This window comes from Petaurus breviceps, unplaced genomic scaffold (genome assembly GCF_028583685.1).
Source record: "Petaurus breviceps papuanus isolate PSGF00001 unplaced genomic scaffold, PetGlider_PUasm1.0 688, whole genome shotgun sequence".
NCBI lineage: Eukaryota > Metazoa > Chordata > Mammalia > Diprotodontia > Petauridae > Petaurus > Petaurus breviceps.
Window position 1 is genome coordinate 12,789,910 of NW_027186457.1, and position 20,628 is coordinate 12,810,537.

The 20,628-nt window shown below is 43.2% G+C and overlaps 1 protein-coding gene across 1 annotated transcript in view; it reads left to right on the forward strand.

Annotated features, from left to right (window-relative positions):
- GRK7 (G protein-coupled receptor kinase 7) overlaps nucleotides 1-20,628 on the forward strand; it is a 52,357-nt gene that overhangs the window by 16,786 nt on the left and 14,943 nt on the right. The window contains exon 2 of the mRNA XM_069104655.1: nucleotides 675-1,112. Within this exon, the coding sequence (XP_068960756.1) occupies nucleotides 675-1,112 (438 nt within the window). The remainder of the gene's footprint in view (nucleotides 1-674; nucleotides 1,113-20,628) is intronic.

Consider the following 20,628-nt stretch of genomic DNA (forward strand, 5'->3'; position numbering starts at 1 on the left):
GCATGAAGGTTATTGCTACCAAAGAAACTTACTGTGAGTGAGAAGGAAAACTAATTTCCATGCCTCACCTGGAGAATTTCATCCCACACCCCATCCATCTAGTTAGTGTCCTTGACAGAACAATGACACAGGAAGAATAAATGAGACTAGATAATTGGGTTACAGTTCCTTGCCATGCAGTCCATTTATTGACCTCACTTTAAATATCCCTGTAGGGGTTGGGAAAGGAGGCTTGATAGCATATATTCCGTAGCTTCCCTCCCCCAACCCACCTATTTGGGGTAGAAGCAGAGGTCCTGAATCAGTGAAGAAAAACTTTTCAGAGAAAAGATGAGAAATTAACCCCAAAGTATGTTATAATGTTCATTCCTGTTAGCCCCTCCTTGCATTCATATCCCCTTTATCCATTAGCTTGTCATCTATTTAATATTTCTTATAAATTTATATCATATATAACTATATATTCTAAATATACAAAAATTTAAAAACTAGATATACACATTGATTTTAAAAAGGTTAAAGTAAATGGATAATTTATGAATAAAAATAAAATCAACTCTTTACCCATCCCCTCTACTTTCTATCTCTTCCTTTCTTTTCCTTTTCCTTCCCTCACTCTCTACACATATGGACCCAGTCACACTTAAGAGCTCTCTATGTCTCATTCTTTTAAGGTGTGTGCTGTCCAAGTGAAAAATACTGGCAAGATGTATGCCTGTAAGAAGTTGGACAAGAAACGACTGAAGAAGAAAAAGGGGGAGCAGATGGCTCTTCTGGAGAAGGAAATCCTGGAGACAGTCAGCAGCCCTTTCATCGTAACACTGGCTTATGCCTTTGAGAGTAAGTCCCACCTGTGCCTGGTCATGAGCCTGATGAATGGTGGGGACCTCAAGTACCACATCTATCATGTGGGTGAGCGGGGCCTGGACATAAACAGGATCATCTTCTACTCCGCACAGATCACTTGTGGAATATTGCACCTCCACTCCATTGGCATTGTCTACCGGGACATGAAGCCGGAGAATGTCCTTCTGGATGACCATGGCAACTGTAGGCTGTCTGACCTGGGACTGGCTGTACAGATTAAAGATGGCAAACCCATCACCCAGAGGGTAAGTGTGCCTCCCTACTTCAGGGATAGACAGGCCAATGGGAGGAAGGAGTCAGAGAGCAGAAGGAACAGAGCCATGGCTATTTCCAATGCAGAATGAACCCAGGTCTTAATTCCTCCAATTTGCTAAAGCCCTCATGTGGTCATTTCATCCTAAGTGACAAGGGGTAATAAGAGGATTTGGTTCATTAACTCTTTTGATTAATTACATTGTGCAGACCTCTCAGAAAGCCAGAGGGTGTGGATGTGTGTGTGGATGTGTTTTCTTTGGTTTGTTTTCCTTGAGTTTTAACATATGTGGCTTTGAAGGAGATAGTATATAATGGACAGATTATTGAGCAAATCCTGACTTCTCAGGACAGATGGCAAAATTTCTTCTTGACAGAGAGGGAATGAACTCTAGGTGCAGAATGAGTCAGACATTTTTAAAGGCAAGCAGCATATTTGTTTCTTTTGCTTAGCTGTGTTTATTACAAGGGAAGGTTTTATGAATGTGAGGGGGAGTCACAGGGAAGTAAGTTATGGGGGGAAACAAAAAACTTTGTTTGGAGCACTGAACTCTAGGAGCTAGGAGACCTGGATATTAGTCCCAGGCTTTGCTGTTGCTTATCTGTGGGATATCTAAGGTTAGCCATTTAAACATTCTGGGCCTCAGTTTACTCTCCAGTATCCTTTCTAGTGCTGAAGTTCTGTTCCTCTATGACATATACTTCCATAGAAAAAAGATAACAGCCAATAACAGAGGTATGGATGGGACTGTGATTTCACTGATAAAGGGAAGTCTCAAGGAAATTCCCTCTGCTGATAGAGTTTGGTGACTTCTCTGCCACTTACAGTCTTGGAACTGCCGCCATCATTGAGAAGCTAAATGGCATCACACAAAGTATGTGCCAGAGATGGGACTTGAATTCAGTCTTCCAGGCTCCAAGGTCAGGGCTCCCCATCAGCTAATAACAGGCTTGGACAATGCTTGAAGGTTTGCAGAGCACTTAATTATCTTACCTCATTTGATCCCCATAACAGCTCTGTGAGGTGCATACTATTGTTCCCATTTTTCAGGTGAGGAAACTGAGAAAGTGAAAAATAAGGAAAGGAGACACTTCTCTTCATCTTTAAATTAGAATTGGGTCAGGACTCTTAAACTTCCTGAATAATATTTGGAGAAAAGAGGAAGAAGTTAAAAGAAATGTTCATTCCCACCAACAACACCAGTTGGGAAGCAGGGGCAAGACTCAATTTTTTGTCTTCTGCTGCTGACCTTGAACAAGTGTAGGGCTTCTTGAACCAAACCTGAGACCCAGAGCATCTATGCACAGTGCACAGTCACAGCTCCAGGACCCATGACTTTGTATTTGTGTTGACTTTGTTTTTTTATCCCCCATAAAGCCTTGCTTTAAGTGTTCCATAAATATCAGTTGAGTGAATAATAGACTCTCAAAATGGGAAGATCTCTCAAAAATAAGTGTGCATGGGAATATCCTTTACAAGATCCCCAACAAGATGCCATCAGACCTTTCATTGAAGATCTGCAGTCATGAAGAACTCAAAGTAGCCCATTTCATTTTTCAAATAGCCCTACTCATAGGCAGTTTCCCTAATGTTGAGTCAGAAATCTACCTCTCTATTGCTTCAGCCCATTGCCCCTAGGTCTGCCCCCAAATAACTCTTATTTCTCTTCCACATAATATCCCTTCTAATACTTGAAAATCTTTCATGTCCCCAGTGTATATTCATGTTTCCAAGCTAAATGTCCCCAATTCCACCAACCAATCCTCTTTTTGCATGCTTTTAAGTCTCTGGAACTTTTTTCTTGTTTTTGGTTTTTTCTCTTAAAGACCAACCTTGACCCCAAATCACTCTGGTCCCAGACCAAGCCCTGCTTAGTCACGGTTGGGGTCTGATTGGCTCAGAATGAATGTAAGTAATAGTTGCTTTTGTTTCCACCAGAAACCCTGAGGGTCTTTCCCTCCCAGATATATATATTTTATAAGAGGCTATTCTTTGCCTCCATTTTCATTAAGGCTTAATCACTGAATGGGTACTGCCTCATCAAACTGAGACCTATTAAAGACCTTGGCTTGAAAAGGCCAGGGTCCCCACTGCATCCTTGGCCATCTCCAGTGGTCCTGACCCTGAGGCTGCTGACTTTGTGCAGCCCTCTCTCACTTAAATCCAGTTCCCTTGCATGTCATGGCATCTCCTCCCTGATGTCATGGTCCTCTTTGAGAATGAAGGACAAACAGCAGCAAGCAAGCAAGTCCACTCACTAGCCTGGTTACCCTCTTTATCACATCTGCAACTAAAAACAGCGTTCCAGGTGTGGCCTGAGCAGGGCGGAGTCCATGAGGACTCTTCTATCCCTTATTCTGGATGTTATGCTTCTGTTAGTGTTGCTGTCAATAAGATTATTGTTGTTAGGCACCCTGCCAAGCTGTGGCCTATCTTGAGTATTTAGTCCCCCTAAAACTCTCACATCCTCTTCATTCCAGCTGTGACCCTGACATCTCCACCGTGCTGCCCTTGCAGAGCTGGTTTCTGGCCTCCACGTGAGACTTGATCCCTCTGTGACTTCACCTTGTTAGTTTCAGCCATTCAGTCTGTCAGAATATTTCTGGATCCTAATTCTCTCCATTGTCTAGGCTATTCATCTAAACTTTGGGTCATCTGAAGATTTGACAAGCATGCCATATACACTTTTATCCTAATCATTAACAAAAATATGGAAAAAATAAAGCCAAGGACAGATGCCTGGGGACATTCCAACAGAGACCTTCCAAAGACACCATCCGTCACAGCTGAGTGTGTCTGGTTATGAACTAGAATCCCTAAATGTTAAAACTGAGAAAATGTATAAATTATCCATTCCAAACCTCTCATTTTACAGAGATTAAAACCAAAGTCCAGAGAGGCTGAGTGATTTCCTCCCAGTCACACAAATGATTGCCCTCTAAGGTAGAATTGAGTCTCTGGTTCACAGCTCCTTCCTTCCATGATAAAACTGGGATTTGGGGGTCTCTTCCAAATGCATTTTAGTTTTTTTCTTGAGGATGGGTAGTTGCCCACACACCTACCACACAAATAGTCATTTGCAAACCTTTATTAAATCCTATTAGAGTATTAGATTATAGCTTAGTAGCTATCTTTAATGTGAAAGAGATGGTTCATAATGAGCTTATAATTTAGAAGAATTGTGCTTCTAACAAATGTGCCTAAATTCATCTTGTTTTTTTGAAGCTTGAAAAATATTAGCTGATTCAATTGAATTCATTTCTTGAGAAACTGCTTTCTCTACTGTCCAAGGAAATCACTTTTTCTTTAAAAATTATTTTATCATGCAGTTCATTTAAATTTGTGTTAAATTCACTAGGAGAGTACTTTGGCTGTTAGTGGGTGGTAAACAGTGAAATTTGAAACAAATTGATTAAGAAATAAGAAAAGTCAAAAGCAATTAAAACCTATTCACTGCACACAGCAGGACATGCTTTTCCCTGAACAAATATGTACACCCCAGGGCTTAGTACAGAGCTGTGCACCTGTGGAAACCCATTAAATACTTGTTGACTAAGTGACTGACAGATGGGGCTCATGTCAAGTTAGACAGCTTGCTAGCAAGCATGTCTTCATCTAAGGGTTCACATGCTGCTATAATTGAATGTGTTTTTTTTTAATGTACTTAAGTTTTCACACATTTGTCTAGATGTTTAATTGTTTATGTGTGCCAGGGCATTGAAATGAATGATTTATTTTCTTTGAAGAACTAATAATAAACAACATCCCCTTATCTGAGGACAGGATTTGTCATTTTTAGGTCAGGAGAGATTTAATTCCTTAGACCACAGGCTGTTTCTAATGCTTTGGAGGAAATAAAAATCTAATATATTGACTGGTGACATGGGACCATTTTTAAGTGGAGGGGAAGTTATCTGTTAGTTTGTGACCACAGTTTAAGGCATTCTTATACTTTTGAACCGAACCAAACCGAACTTGTTAGTTTCCATAAGCTTAACTATAGGTTGTAACTATCAATGGTAGCCTTCCTTTTTATATTCAGTGGGCAAACATCTGGCACAAAGTGAATTTTGTGTGCTTGCTTACTCCAAAACTGTGGCTTTCCAGTGCCACCATTGGCACCTTGTTTTGTACTCTGAGACAAGATAATTCAATGATAAATGAAAAGCATTTATTAAGCTTTGACTATGTGGCATGCACTGGAGATATCAACACAAAAGCAGGACAGTGCTTTCCTTCAGATAACTTACATTCTTATGGGAGAGACAGCACATGTAGGAGAGTGGTGGTCAGGAAATGGAGTTTTAGTCTGGTAGAGCAGTAGGGAGGTCAATCAACATGTTCTTTCTGGGGGCAATGGTAGTTTTTATTTGACTTTAATTCTCAGGGCAGAAGATGGAATAACAATAGCAATTCAAATCAAATACCAACCCCTCATTAGAGGGGCATTACAGTCCAGGGTGATAGATAGCAGTGACTGCAACTATGAAGCCGGCAGGAATAGTGAAATACTGGTGAATTGAGCCCTGGAAATATCAATGATTGGGTTAGCATTGTGGTCAGTGTGATGCCACTGCCCCTGAGAGTTATAGAAATAGAATGGCGTTCAGCTCTAAGGCTGAACTTACTCAAAATTGCCCCAATGAGCAGTGTGACTCAGAGGGTCATGGGACAAATGCTGCTCCTTCATGTTCTGGTACCCCCTAGATGTACCAGGATGTATCAGAGACCTCTTTGCTGGAAGTGCTTCAGTTTAAACGGTGCCTACCACCACCACAGATGCCATGAAATGGACTGAAGATAGGATTCCTTTGTTTTGTGCCAGTTCTTTTATCATAAGAAACTTGGAAACAGTTCCTACATTAATTACAGGCAAGAGCTTCATACTGCCATTTGTCAATGGCACCCACAGGTCCAACCCACACAACAACACATTGCATTGGTCTGCAAAGTAAGAGTTAAAATTGAAGAGCTATTACAATCTGAGGAGGAAAAAAATGAGATCCCAGGATCAAGAAAAATCTTCACTTTGTAAAAATTCCAGCAATTAATTCTACCTAATTAACAGAACAGATGACAAAAACAACCCTGATGTCTCCAATAATTTTGAAGAGGTGTTGGATATATTTATATATTGCAATTTCAAGAAGCTCCTTTTTAGTTTGATGGCAAAAATCCACTTAGCAGACCAGCTCTGATAAAACAGAGCAACTTAAAAGCACTGACTTCTGTTACAACCATCCTGAATGAATGCATTTTCCCACAAAAGATGACAGAAAGTGGGAACGTTTCAGGACTTGCAAACAATATTATATGAAGTGACTTTTGCCACAGTAGGAAGCAAGGAGCAAAGGTGGAATTGTTAAAAAATATTCTTAAAGACAGATACATCACCATGACAGAAGCAATTAGAGAAAGTTGTTGGAGACCTGTGGGAATGTATTTGAAGATTACGTCACTATCTATGTGCAAGAGAACACTCAAATTGCCATATTGCCTACTTAAAGATAGCTATAATGAAAACTGTTGGTAATTAGCATAATGTATGTCCAAGCTTTTGCTAGCCAAGCAGTTTCTAGACTTTGCTTATTATAGCAATTGATTGCTTTCAGCAGCAACATGGCATAGTGGATAGAGGACTGGGCTTGGAACAGGAAGACCCAAGTACAAATTCTATGTGTGACCCGGGGAAAGTCACTTAACTTTTCTGTGCTTTAGACAGCTCCCTAGGATTTGCCTACTAAGTCAGAGACAAGTTGGAATCCACTGCAATGTTTCCTACATTGGACAGCCCCCATGGTCACATCTTGGGATAAGCTTCTGCAGTAAATTGTCTTAGTGAGTGTCACTATACTGTCTTCCATTCATTTCATATTTTTAAGTATCAATAACTTGTTTGAATAGATCGGGTTGGAATATTTTTAATTCAACATGCTGACTTTGTAAACTTCCTGAAAGCAAGGCTTAGTATTGCTTTCTGTTTGTATTCCTAATACTTAGCATAGTGCCTGACTCATACTAAGCACCTAAGACTTATTGATTGATTTTTATTCTGATTTTGTGTCTATTTTGGTCCTTGCTTCATCAGATTAGTTGTCTCAAACTCAGTATGTCCATTATCTTCCCCACCTACAAACTCACACTTGTTCTGAATCCCCTGTCACTGTTATTAAGGACTCTCTTATCATTTCAGGCTCCCAGGCCTGCAACCTCAGTATCATCCTCATTCCTTACTCACCCTGTCCAGTCTACTGCCCAATCTTGTCTTTCTACCTTTACAACATCGGTGTCCTTCTCTCTGCTCATACAACTACAACCCTAGGCCAGAACCTCCTCATTTCTCCCCTAGATTATTTTAATAGCCTTCTAATTATTCTTCATTATCCATTCAGTTGTCAACCCAGCAATAGGTCAGCCCATGTCAGTTTCTTTCATAAACTAATGCAGGGGTTCTTGATATTTTTTTTCCCTCTTAATTATCAAGCATTTTTTTTCTCCCCTCTCCCTACTAGAAGGGAAAAAAGAAATAAAAACCCTTATATAAGCATGGTCAAGCAAAACAAATTCCCACATTGGCCACATCCAAAAATGTGTTCCTCGTTCTGTAAACCATTGGCCCCTTTGGTGGTCTGGTGAAGCCTATGGACCTCTTAGAATAAAGTTTTTAAATGCATACATAAAGTGAAATACACAGTATTATAAAGGAAGTCAATTCTATTAAAACACAATTATCAAAATCTCTTTTTTAAAAAATTCATAGATGCCAGGCTCAGAATCCTCATTCTCATCATTTCCTGTTACCTCCAGCATCAGATAGAAGGCCCTCTGCCATTTAAAACTCTTTATACCTTGGCCAATGTCTGTCTTCCTTATCTTCTTACATTTTACTTCCCTCCCCATACTCAGTCTTACTGCAGATCTGGTCTAGTTGCTCTTCTCCTAGGAGACACTCCGTTCTCCATGTCCTTGCACTCACCATCTCCCATGTCCAGAATACTCTTCCTCCCCACCTCCACCTCCTTATTTCCCTTAGTTTCTCCAAGTATCAGCACAAATCGCCCCTTCTTTGGGAGACCTTTGTAGTGCCTCCTGCTGCTGGTGCCTCTCCCCTCTGATGACCTCTGCTCTACTCTGTGCATGACTTGTATGAACAGTTATTTTCATGGTGTTTCCCCCATTAGAATGTGAGCTGCTTGAGAGTTGGGCCTATTTTTACCTTCCTTTGTATGCCCTTATGCCTGGAAAACATTAAGCACTTAATTATTGATTAATCAGTCTGACTGTACACAGGCGGCGGGTTCAGAAATGACAGTGTCAGTAATGGGTCAGCCCCTGTCTGTTACATTTTTGTGATGTTATTTAGAGTTCACTGTGATGAGCACCTATCAGGTTTTTCTTCTTTTTTAAATCAAATTAGCTAATGGTTGGTTTGATTTCTTCCCCCTCCTACCCCCACCCCGGGCCCTCAAAAAAACCCCACCGACAACAGTTCCTGGTTTTATTTATTAATGCAGCAGTGATACCTTGGACAGAAGTGGAAGAGTGTGGGTGGAACAGCAGATGTAGGGAGGAAGACAAAACATTCCATTTTGGACATACTGAACTCTAGTCACCTGGGGGGGGGGGGGGGGGGGTGGATACAGGTGATGACCAGCTATGCTGGGACTAGAGTCCAAGAAAAAGATAAGAACTATATACGTATATAGCATCGGGAGGCAGCGGAGTTGGAGATGATCATTGAACCTACAGGATTTCAGTCTTTTAGATTCTGAGTTTGAATAATTAAAAATTTTCTCTAGGATCTTTGTCAACAGATTAGATTGGACCTTACCTGTGCTCTTGCTCTTGTTTTTGTTTTTAACGTTTTAATTCTTTTTTTAAACATCTATGATCATTAGCATGTTTTGACCTTTAGAGGACTTCATCACGGGAAAAGTGATGTCATTTAATGCAGGCATGTAGTAATGGAGAAGAAGGCTAGTATTTCTTATTTTAAGATTTGAAGGGGGGCAGCTAGGTGGCACAGTGAATAGAGCATCGGCCCTGGAATCATCAAGACCTAAGTTAAAATCCTGTCTCAGACACTTAACACAAAACTAGCCGTGTGACCTTGGGCAAGTCACTTAACCCCAATTGCCCTACCTTCCCCCTTCCAAAAAAGGAAAGGAAAAAAAAGATTTGAAAGGAGTTCTGTGATTTCTGGAATATAGTTTTCTGGATGAGTATTCTGAATCTTTGGGGGCTGGAGTGATAGGGGAGGGGTTTCTCAGGGAGAGATCAAGAGCTGGGGTTAATAAATATAAACATTTCCAGGTGGCTGAGAAGACAGCATAATCTCTTTCATGAACTTCTTCTGAACTGTTCTTGGGCCCTTTTTACATGTCTGAGGGCAGCTCCTTGTTGAATGATTGTCTTCTCCCCGTGTTTCAGTAGCCTTACAAGCAAACTCTGGAGAGGGTAAAGAGAAAACTTTCTTATCAGGATCTTACTCAAAATTCACAAGTGAATCAGCCTTCTTTCTCGTCAATGTGCATGTTTCTCCAAAGATGCCAATCCAGTGATCCGCCCACCCATGCCTTCCCATGCTTTGTGACTTCTATCCATGTTCACCAATGAGTTCTTCCCAGGAGATTCACCCAACACCAGGGACTTTCTTGCTTTCTCTAGTCATTGACAGGAAGGTCCAAACTCTTAATTCCAATTGGCCGTGGGATCAGGCCTGTGAATGGCCACTGCCCTTTCATCTTGGGTGAGATCAGGAGACCCAATATCAATCAATCAGTCAATTAATCAATAAAATAAGCAGGAAAGAGCAGAAAGATGTGCAGAAGGGGACACAGACAAGTCAGGCAGCATTGGAGTTACCAGGTTACAGTTGAAATACCCACATACATACAAACAACATTGTACATAATAGAGAGTCACTGTTTCTTATACAAGCCTTGTTCAGTTGTGAGTTGTTTTGTTTGTTCTTGGCAGAGGGAAATGTTTGCTTCTTGATTTTTGCCAAATTTCTAATAAAAAGAAAATTTTTTAAAAGAATGCTCTATAAACAGCCACACACCTACACCTCCCATCCTTTGGATTTTGGCAACAAATGGATTCTGAGACCATAATTACTTTACCCACTAATATATGCAAAGCAATATACAAAATTAACAGAACTCCTTTATTCAGTAACATCAAAATATCAAAAAGTATAGCCTATAAAATGATTACCATACACAGCTGGAAAATTTAAGCAGAAGTGACCCAGCTAAGTCCTGTGTGTAGTCTGCTGATTCCTTCCAGAATTTTGTGGGCCTCCCAGTGCTTTGGAAGGTACCTGTCTCTTCTGTTAACATGATCTTGCTTGTCTTCATTTTACCCACAGAACAGAGGTTTGAATATCAGGGAATTCTGCTCATTCTCTTACTAACACAAGCAATAGTGATTAATAGAGAAGAACAATTAGAGGAAAGTGTCTCCATAGGCACAAGCCAAACGTGAATGTGGAGGTCTCAAAGAGTGCCTTTGGTGATGAAGCATCAGAACTGTGAGCATGCTCTTCAGTGCACCTTGTAACTTCTGTGCTCAGCCCAGTGATGAAGCCAGTCCTTGGCTCTGAGTCAGTTCTCAGAGGCGCATCCATCCATTACCCACCAGCTCTTGGGGTTATTGGGAGACAAGAGTGGGACAGGCTTTGGGAAGAAGCTCAGAAGAAAGACACTGTTGAAAACCAAGGGCACAGAATAATAACATACATTAAGTGGGGATTAGCTCAGGAGGTCTAAAAAGAATTCTTGCCATTTCTTAGGTGTGGGCTCAGGCCTGGAGTTTGGTCTGGTTTTTTAGACACTCAGTAACAAAGATCTGGCATGTCTTAAAGCAGATATTGTATCCCAACGCTGTGTGACTTCTTTGTCACAAACCACAAGCCTTGTAAAAGTGCTGACAAAAAGGTATGTGGGGGTAGGCGTGGGGGAAATTTGTAGGCATTGTCATCACGCTGATTCAGAGCCGAAATGGACCTTAGGCATCATTTTGTCCAACCCCCTCATTTTACAATGGAAAAAAAAATAAGGGAAAGAGTACCTGCATGGCACATATTGTATGTGCTGATGTCTATGACTGACTGTCTCCCACCCACCATACATGCGCACATGCACACACTGTAATTAAGTACAGTTTGAACCACTGTTTGTGTTGATTTTTAAGCTCAGTAAAACACTGTCTAGACTCCTGTCTTAAAGCTCACAGTGGAAACTATTGACTGTTCTAGTGGCAAAATTAGCTGAAGACCTTTTAAAAGCTCGAGAACGATCCTTCTCTCATGTAAGCCTGCTCAGAGGTCCTGTGCCCTCTCTCTTCCTCATGTGCCCAGGACCCAGTTAGGATGCTCCCGCTGTCCTCTGTATGGCAGGTTCCTACACCATGCTGGGTTAGCTTAAGTGAACACCACTGTGCATCGTAGAGGAATGCTGGCCTTGGTGGGCGTAGGTTTGCCACAACTGAGGATGTTAAAAAATGGGGCTCTGGACTCTGAAGGCCATTTCAAAAGCGTTTTAAAAAGTGATATATTGGTAAAACTGGGTACTGATCCCTAGCAGGGCTGCCTCAGGGGAATGAGTGCATACGTGTGAAGGTCCCTCTTTAAAGAGGGCAGCACTGGTTCGGATGTCTGCGTTCTGATGGGTGAGAGTGTAGGGTTACTTTATAGTCCTTTCAGTACCACAGGGCCTGATACTTAGCAGGTACTTCATAAATGTGTATTGACTGACATGATCAATAACCTGAATAAATGAAGGCAAGGTACCAGTACTTAAATACAAGGATCGTAGGGTCAGATCTAGAAGGGACCTTGGACTACTTGCCCAGGGTCACACACGGGTAATAAAAGAGGTTGGATTTGAACCCAGGTCCTCTGGGTCCTAAATCAGGGTTCTTTTGTTTCTCCCCCTTCAGCAAAGGGCACAGTGTTGCATAGGTTGTTGAGTGTAGATGGTTTCTCAGCTGTCCTGTTACAGGGGAAGGTTCACTTCTAGGACCAGGAGAGTGGGAAGGGGGGCATTCCAAAAGGACAGTAATGTAAAAAATACGCACCGATTGACAAGCACCCAAACCAAAACCTAAGGTAAAGGATCATAGGATTTAGAGCTTAGAAACTCTAGAGATAATCTTCCACTCTAAGCTTCTTATTTCATAGATGAGGAGCCTTCAACCCAGCCTCACCTGGCTGATCACATAAGATTCCTGGACAGAACAGGCCTTCAGCAGACAGCAGCATGGACAGGAAGGATCTGCCTAGAAAGTACTCAGTCCCACACGCAGATCCAGGTCCTAGGTTCTTTCCACTCATAATCATTGACATTTATCGAACTTTCTCTGACAGCTTTACTACCTTGTGTCTTGGGAGTTGCATAGCACCCTGTGAAGTATGGATTAAGGGTTTGTTTTCCTTATTCAGGGAGCATGAAGGGGTCTATGTAGGAATGACACAGATGAGGAAACTGAGGCTAGGAGTCAGGGCGTTGTTCATGGTTACACAGCCAATAAATGCCAGAGGTGAGATTTGAACCCAGGTCTGGCAGAGTCTAAGTCCAGTGGACCCTCCCCACCCCCCATGCAAGGCTGCCTGTTATTACACCAGCCTGTCTCAGGTGCTTTGGTAAGCTGTAACCATTCTTAAAAGGCCTGTTGGTTACCACTCGTTATTATGAGTCAGCGGCCAGGGCAAGAGGGGTGGGGGAGTATCGCAGAGGAAAGAGGAGGAAGGCAGTGAGGCAGGGTTGGCACATAGGCTGAGGCTGCCCTCACATGACCACCTCAAAACCCATGAAGGGACAGATGTGGCCAGGAGAGCCACCACAGAGACCTGGAAGTGTCAGCAGCAGCAAAGCCTCTCAGGCACAGCTCGAGTGCTGCCCAAACCAGATGGAGATGCAGTTGGGAAATGTTGGACAGAATAAATAAAGCTGCAGCATAGATCATGTCAATGTGAGTCTGACACCACTGCCCTAGACCACCTCTGAATTTCACAAATGGGCTGAATAAGAGAGGGAACCCCAGGGCACCAGCAACAGCCACCACTCCACCTTGTAGGGTCTGTACACACAGGAGCAGCAAGCAGGCAATAAGGGGCTGGTGGGGACAGCTCTGAAGCCCGTGGGCACTGCTTCATTGTGTTGGTACCCTTGTCATCTGCAGGCCACTGTGATAAGTGCAAATAAACATAGAGAACCACTAGACCCTGCCCTCAAAGAGTTTACAATTTAATTGAGGAAAGAGGCCAAGAGAGCCTAGAAAATCTCACCATCTAAGAGCATCCCTCTTCAATTTTTAGTCTGTATGAGACATCTTCCATGGTAGTGTTGAACACCTTTGGTAAACATAAGTATCCCATCCCTAACCTCTTTCTTGACCTATCTCCAACTGTGCCTCTTGGACATCTTCATCTACATGTCTTAAACTTGACATGTCCAGAATTGAACTCTTTATCTTCCTTCAGAAAAACAAACAAAAAACCCTCTCCTTTTCCTAACTTCCCCATTACTATCCAGGGTCCCACCATCTCCCCAGTCACCCAAGCTTACCTCTAAGTGTCATTCTTGACTCCTCACTCTCATTCCTCATATCCAGTCATCTGTCAAGACCTTCCTTTTCTCCACTGATAACATCTCTAGTATGTATACCCCCTTCTCTCCTCTGATACCACCACCACCCTGGGACAGGTCTTCAACTCATTATCTCTGGACCATCGCAGTAGTCTGCAAGCTAAAGTCTCTCCTCATTCTGGTCTCTTAAATGTCAAATTGATCTTCCTTCAGTGCAGGTCTGACCATGTTATATCCCCTATTCAGTGAACTGTGTCTAGGATCAAATATAAGGGCCTGGTTTTCATTTAAAACCATAACCTTTCTCATCTTCTTACATCTCCCTTAACATTGGTTTCCTTCCTGTCACACCCTCTCAGGATGCCAGGAGTTTTCTCTGGCTGCCTCCCGTGCCTGGAATGCCTTTCCTGCTCCTCTCTGTCTTGTTCGTGCTCTGGCTTCCTTCGGATCTCAGATAAAATCTGAGATCTATGAGAAACTCATCCCAGGCCTCCTTCCTCTTAGTACCTTAGAGGTCATGGATGTCATTAGCCTTAGGGAAAGATGGAATGGTAATCGATACTGACCAGAGAAAGGCATTTCAGAGTTCATGAACATAGAAATGGAACAGTTGTGGGTGATGGTAGGAATTCTTTGTTTTGTCTTTGCTTTCCCGATGTCAATACAATGTACACTTAATGTTTAATAAATACCTGTTGAATAGAATCAAGTATAATCCCAATTCTGCTGCGTCTATAACCCTGGGTCTCCTGTTTCCTTCTCTATAGAATGAAGTTGAAATAGGTGATAACTAAGATCCCCGTTTGGCCCTGAATCCTGTGATCTCCATTAAGGGGAGAATTAGGGGAAATAAATTTGTAGAAACAGAGGCTAGATTGCTTTGAAGGACAAAGGGGTCCATTCCTCAATCAGCCATTCATTGGTGCCTACCACTTGTGAAGCACTGCTTTAAATCCTGGGGGAGAGCCTGGATTTTGTTGTTTATGGGGAACCACTGAAAGGTTGTGTGGTTTCTGACAGCCCCTGCCTTGTAGGCAGCAGAGTGAACTTTGTGCTGGAAGAACGTAATAGAATCTTACCTAGAGATAGGCCATAAACAGTGTCAGTAACCTTGGCTTCTCCAGGTCTGGCGTTCTTCACTAGTAAATTGTGGTGCATTAGAGTCGGCCTATGGGCCAGTGCTGAGTACATGAGCAATTACAGATTCTAGTCCACATTATCTCTGTCGAGAAATAGCTTTCATAATTTTTTAAGCTAGAGGAGGGAGTAGTAGGGAAAGGGCAGTGTGGAATCTTAGCCTATGATATTATCGTTGGTATGAGGAACTCCCATCGGGAAACTCCACCGGCGAGGGCCAGCATGTGCCCTGCAATTTATTATCTTGACTTACCCAAGAGTCACACAGCCAGCGTGAGTCAGAGGCAGGACATAAACCCAGGTTTTCCTGAAGCTAAGGCCACCTCTCTCAAAGCATTGTAAAATGTTCATGTACCATAAATGGCTCTTTCTGAAAGTTTTGTTTCAGTTCTTTGAGAGACCTATGGCTTCACATGGGTACTCGCTCCATTGATGCAAATATCCCACACTTTCTTCAGGGTACCTTCCCTAAAGCCCTACTCTGATGCCTTGTCATGGTGTGGAATAACCCTGAGGTGATGGATAAAGGCTATGCCAGCAGGACACGAGCTCTGCCAATTTTAATTAATATAGGAGCCAAAAACAGCACATGAGCCTTTTGTCTAAGAACCATCCTAGCTAAATACAGAGATTCTCATCACCAGAAGGTTGGCCACCAAGTGAAATTGGGGCTGGGGGCTGGGCATTGCAACTCATGACAGTAAAAAATCTAAAATGGCCCATGGCCCCCATGCACTGTGAAAGTTGGGGTGGAGTGGCAGGAAGGGAGGCAATCATCCAGTTCAATAAGCCTCTTAAGTGTCTGTGCTGTGCAGAAGGCATTGGGGGAAGGTGCAGAGCTTAGGTAAGAGAGAGCCTCTGTCCTCATGGAAATTACAGTCCTTAAGTGCACTTAATGTCTATCAGTAACCAACGATACAGCATGCCAGTAGAGAAATAGAACTATACTGTCGTCGTTGTTTGTCCTTCATTCTTGAAGAGGACTGTGACGTCAGGGAGGGGATGCTGTGACATGCAAATGAATTGGTTTTAAGTGAGGCAGGGCTGTGAATAGTCACCCACTTCACTTTCTCCTCTGGAGCCATCTGGGTCCAGTGGCCAGATACACATCAGAACGACTGGAGATGGTCCCAGAGGCAGTGGAAGATCTTGGCCTTTTAAAGCTAGGGTCTCAGTTTGACTGAGGCAGCATCCATTCAGTGATTAAAGCTAGATTAAAAAAAATGAGGCAAAGAATGACCTCTTTAACCTAGTCCCCTCCCCCCAAAAAAATTAAACTGGGAGGGGAAGATGCTCAGGATTTCTGGCCAAAACAGAAATAATTCCCATTTACATTCATTCTTGATTTCTATCAGGGCCCAAACAATAGCCAAGTGTGTTTGGCCTGGGACTGTTGTTGGCCAGTCAGTGAAAGCCAGAGTGATTTGGGTTTAAGGCATGGTCCTTAGGAAAGAAAGGTAGCCTGTAAAACCCTAGATATCTTGTGACTTTCCCAGGCCAGATCAGTAGGGTATGGTGAGCTATGGAATAGCTAAAATGATGATAAAATATTTATAGTACAGAGTTTCTCACCCTATCTTACCCATATAAATCGTAGATTGTACCTTTCTCCATCTGGGGATGGATTCCTGTGCATGTGCTTAAGCAGCAGTGCTACCGAACGAAATACAGGCAGGTCAGGCTTACAAGCAGCCACCTGTACAGCAATGCCGCTTGTCTGACTTGCATATGTCATGAGCTCCCTCTTCTGTCTTATTCCCCAGCTCCAAACTCCTCACCATCTCCCTGTATTCTCTCTTCACTTGCTTTAGTTTCTGTGGAAGCAGTGGTCTCTCTTGTTGGGAGGCCACCCCTGACCACTCTGTAGTTTCTAGTACTGCCAACTGCCATTTGAGATCACTCTTCCTCCTAGACACTTTCTCTTTAATGGCTTTTGTGACTTTGTCCTCTCATCTTCATTCTCCTCCTCAGTCTCCTTTGCTCTAGGTCATTATCGATCTGCTGCTTAATGGGCATTGTTGGTATCTGACTTCTCATCTTGTACCCTCTTCTCTTCTCTGTTCACACACTCTCTTGTTGACCGCATTTCATCATCTACCCCTGAATTCAATTATCTTCTCTTTTCAGGTGGCTATAGATCCAGCCTTGATCTCTTCTGAACTCTAACCCCACATCACTAGCTTGCCTGCTGGACAACTCTACCTGGCTGTCTGCCCCACTGACATCACAAACTCAGTATGTCCAAAGTAGGACACGTGATCTTTCCCCGTAAGCTCATCATGCTCTCAGCTTCCCTTTCTGCCAAGGTTACACCATCTTTCTAGTCACTCGTTTGCAGCTTTAGAATTGGCCTTGATGTCCTTATTCTCACACCCAACAGCCAATCAGTTACAAAATCTTACTAATCCTACCTCCACTCCATCTCTGTATCAGTCCCACACAGCCATGTTATGATTGAGGCCCTCTTTCCTTCTCGCCTGGGTTCCCCTGCTTCTGCTCTCCTCTCCCTCATCCTCACAGCTGCCAAGTTACTATTCCTAAGTCACAGGTCTGACCATGTCACTCTGCCACTCAAAAATCATCAATGGCTACCTGCTGCTTCCAGGATAAAATACAGACTGCCCAGGTACTAGGAGGAGACAGTGTGGCACAAAGGGCAGGGCCCTGGCTCAGCAGTCTTGAAGACACAGGTTCAAATGCTCCCTGTGACACTGCTGATGGGATCATGGCCAAGACAGTGATCTTGTTGGGCCCCAGTTTCCTCAGCTGTAAAGAAGGGAGCTGTACGATCTCTGATGTTTCTTTAGCACTCTGTGTTCCTCAGTTATCCTCCCCCGGGGTGGATGTGCTCCATCTTCCCAACCGCCTTGTTTTTAGTTTAGATTTTTTTCTGTAGATATCTGTGTATGGAATAGGTATATCACATTTCCTGTACCTATTACACATGTGTACATACATGTACATTTACATGCATATTACACATGTATGTGTGTAGATGCACAGGTCTCCTGCAATAGAATGTAAATTTCTCAAGGTCAGAAACCAATTAGTTTTTTGTTGTTTTTTTTTTTTTTTTCAATCCAATCCCCAGCTCCTAGCTTAGCATTTTGCACATTATGGGTGCTTAATTGATGTTTATGGAATTGAACCCAGTTTTGTGCTTAGTCTGATTTGTCCTGGACATCCTGGGGGATACAGTTAGAAAACATGTTTTCATCAGCTGGCCACACCGCATAGCAATCAGACAAACCCACTGACCTGAAAGGCTGACGGACCTGGGGAGAGCTAAGCAGTAACCACAGTCACACCAAATTTGTCTCAGTTTGCAAGAACAACACAGCAAAGGGAAAACTTTGAGTAATTAAAGGATCCTACCCCCCTCGCTTACCCCACCTCTGTTCCCTGTCCACCCCACGCCATGCATAGGCGATTTCTGATGGAGCCTGGGTACTGTGACCTCACAGTGGGGACCTTGGAGAGTGGGGCTTTCACGGAGGTCACAAGACACTGGAAAGCAGTGGCTCTCCCCAGCCCAACCCCTCCTCTTCTGTAACAAAATGAGTAAGCAACCAAAACAATGCAAAGAGCAAAGCCAGGCCACCTTTTCAACCATCTGTCCCCTAGGCTAGAGCCCAGTAACTAGCATGTAAGAGAAAAGGGGTAAAAAAAAAACCCTCAACACTTAAAGCGATGTCCAGGGTCCTGGGGTCTGATAGCAGCATTCCTCCAAGGTCTGCAAAGGCCACTGCTTAAAGGGGCAGAAGGACAGCTGGGAAAGAGAACAAAGCAGGCAGTGGCACCCCGAGGAGGAAGGACAGACGGAGCCCCAGGAAACAGCTGAGAGAGCTCAGCTCAGCATGCTGTTTTCCTCTGTTCAACAGTTCTTGTGCCACAGCAAACAAAAGATGTACACTCTGATTCCCTGGTCTATTTGGATTGTGATGTTGGATGATCTGTGGGAGGGAGCGGGTAGGGGGGGCAGGAAGGGGAGAAGACGGAGAGAAGGGGAGATAGTGAGGAGAGAGAGAAAAGGAAAGAGGGAAGGAGAGAGGGAGGGAGGAAGAAAGAAGGAGGGAGACAGGAGAGAAGGAAAAAGAAAGGGAGGGAGGGAGAGAAAAGGGGGGAAGAGAGGGAGACAGTGAAGAAAGAAAAGGAAAGAGGAGGGGGGGAAAGAGGCAGGGAAGGGGGGGTGGAGAGAGAGAGAGACAGAAAGAGGGAAACAGAAAAAGAGGGGTGGGGGGAGAGGGCAGAAAGACCAGAGACAGGGAGCTAAAGGTAATTTCTTCTTCAGTTTCCTCTTTTGTTATAAAGGAGAGGGCCAGCAGGGTTCATCACCAAGGATCAACATAGGGAAGTGAATTAAATAAAAGCTACAGCATAAAGGGCCCTGACTGTTGCAGCTCTGTGATAAAATTAGAAATGGACAGCCATTGAACATGTGGAGGGTCAGCTTGGACCTTGATATCTGTCCTCTGATAGGAACTAGCAGAGAGCAAAAACAAGATTTTCCATGAACATCCTATGCACTAATAAAGTGTATCTTTGGACTGTCCTCTCTCCCTCCCATCCAGTGCCAAATGTCCCAGTCTCTTCATTGGTTACTGTCCACTGTGCTGTGCCCAGGTCCATACCCCAAATTAGGAATGCCAGGAGAACAGGAGTCTGACTTGCTCCTCTGTCACCCACCTCTATGGCAGTAATAATACTAGCAATTCACATTTCTATGGCAATTAAAATTTTTCCCTTAATCTTCCTCAGAAGTAGGTAGGCATAGATAGGCTAACATATGATAGGCTAACAGAAAAAGTTTATGGGAGTCAGTGTCCATCTAGGACTTCTGGCTAATTAGTGGGTGGGGCCTATCAAAGCTTCAATCCTCTCTCTCATGCACACACACACAAACATCCCAGTGAAGGGGGGAAAATGCATTATGAGGAACAATGATAAAGAAAATAAAAGAGAAGCTGCTGTAAGCTACCTGGAGTCTCTGAGCTGAGACAAGCCAAGGTAGGTGGGAGGTAGAGGATACAAGCAGCCCAGACCACTGCAGGCAGCCCTACCTGAGTAGTTTTGATACTGAGCAAAGGAGACAAAACCTGTCAGGTTGCCTGGAGACTGAGCCAAACCCTAGGAATTCCTGGGAAGTGTTGGGGACAATTTTGGCCACTACACCCAGGACCAAGCTGGACTTGTCTCTAAGAATTTGGAAGGGGGCAGAGTCCAATGCAGACACACATGCACAATACAGAAACTTAGGCTGGAGATATGAGTAAACAGAAAAAAATGTTGGACACAATGAAATAATCCTATGTAAACTCAGGACAAGTCCACAGGTCCTAGTGATCAGTGAGAGAAAACAATGACTCGGCCATGAGGACTGCAAGATAACCTGGGAGAAATGAATCCTGAGATACAAAGTGTTCTGTTAAATGACTCAAGAGCTAGGGAGGAAAGAAGAGAAGAATTCATAGTTTAGAACAGAAGGTAGTAAACTTTGTGAAGAATTAGGCTTTCTGAAAGCTAGAATGGATCAAACAAAGCAGTGAATCTAGGAGACAAGAAGAAATTAAAACCCAACATATAATAATAATATGGCATCTGCTGTATGCCGGGCACTTATGCCAAGCAGTTCACAAATATTGTCTTAACTAGTCCTCACCCCATGGGAGGTTTTCTCCATTTTACAGAGGAGGAAACTGAAATGGAGTGAGTTGCCCATGGTCACACAGCTAGTAAGTATCTGAGACCAGTTTTGAACTTGGATTTCCCTAACCCTAG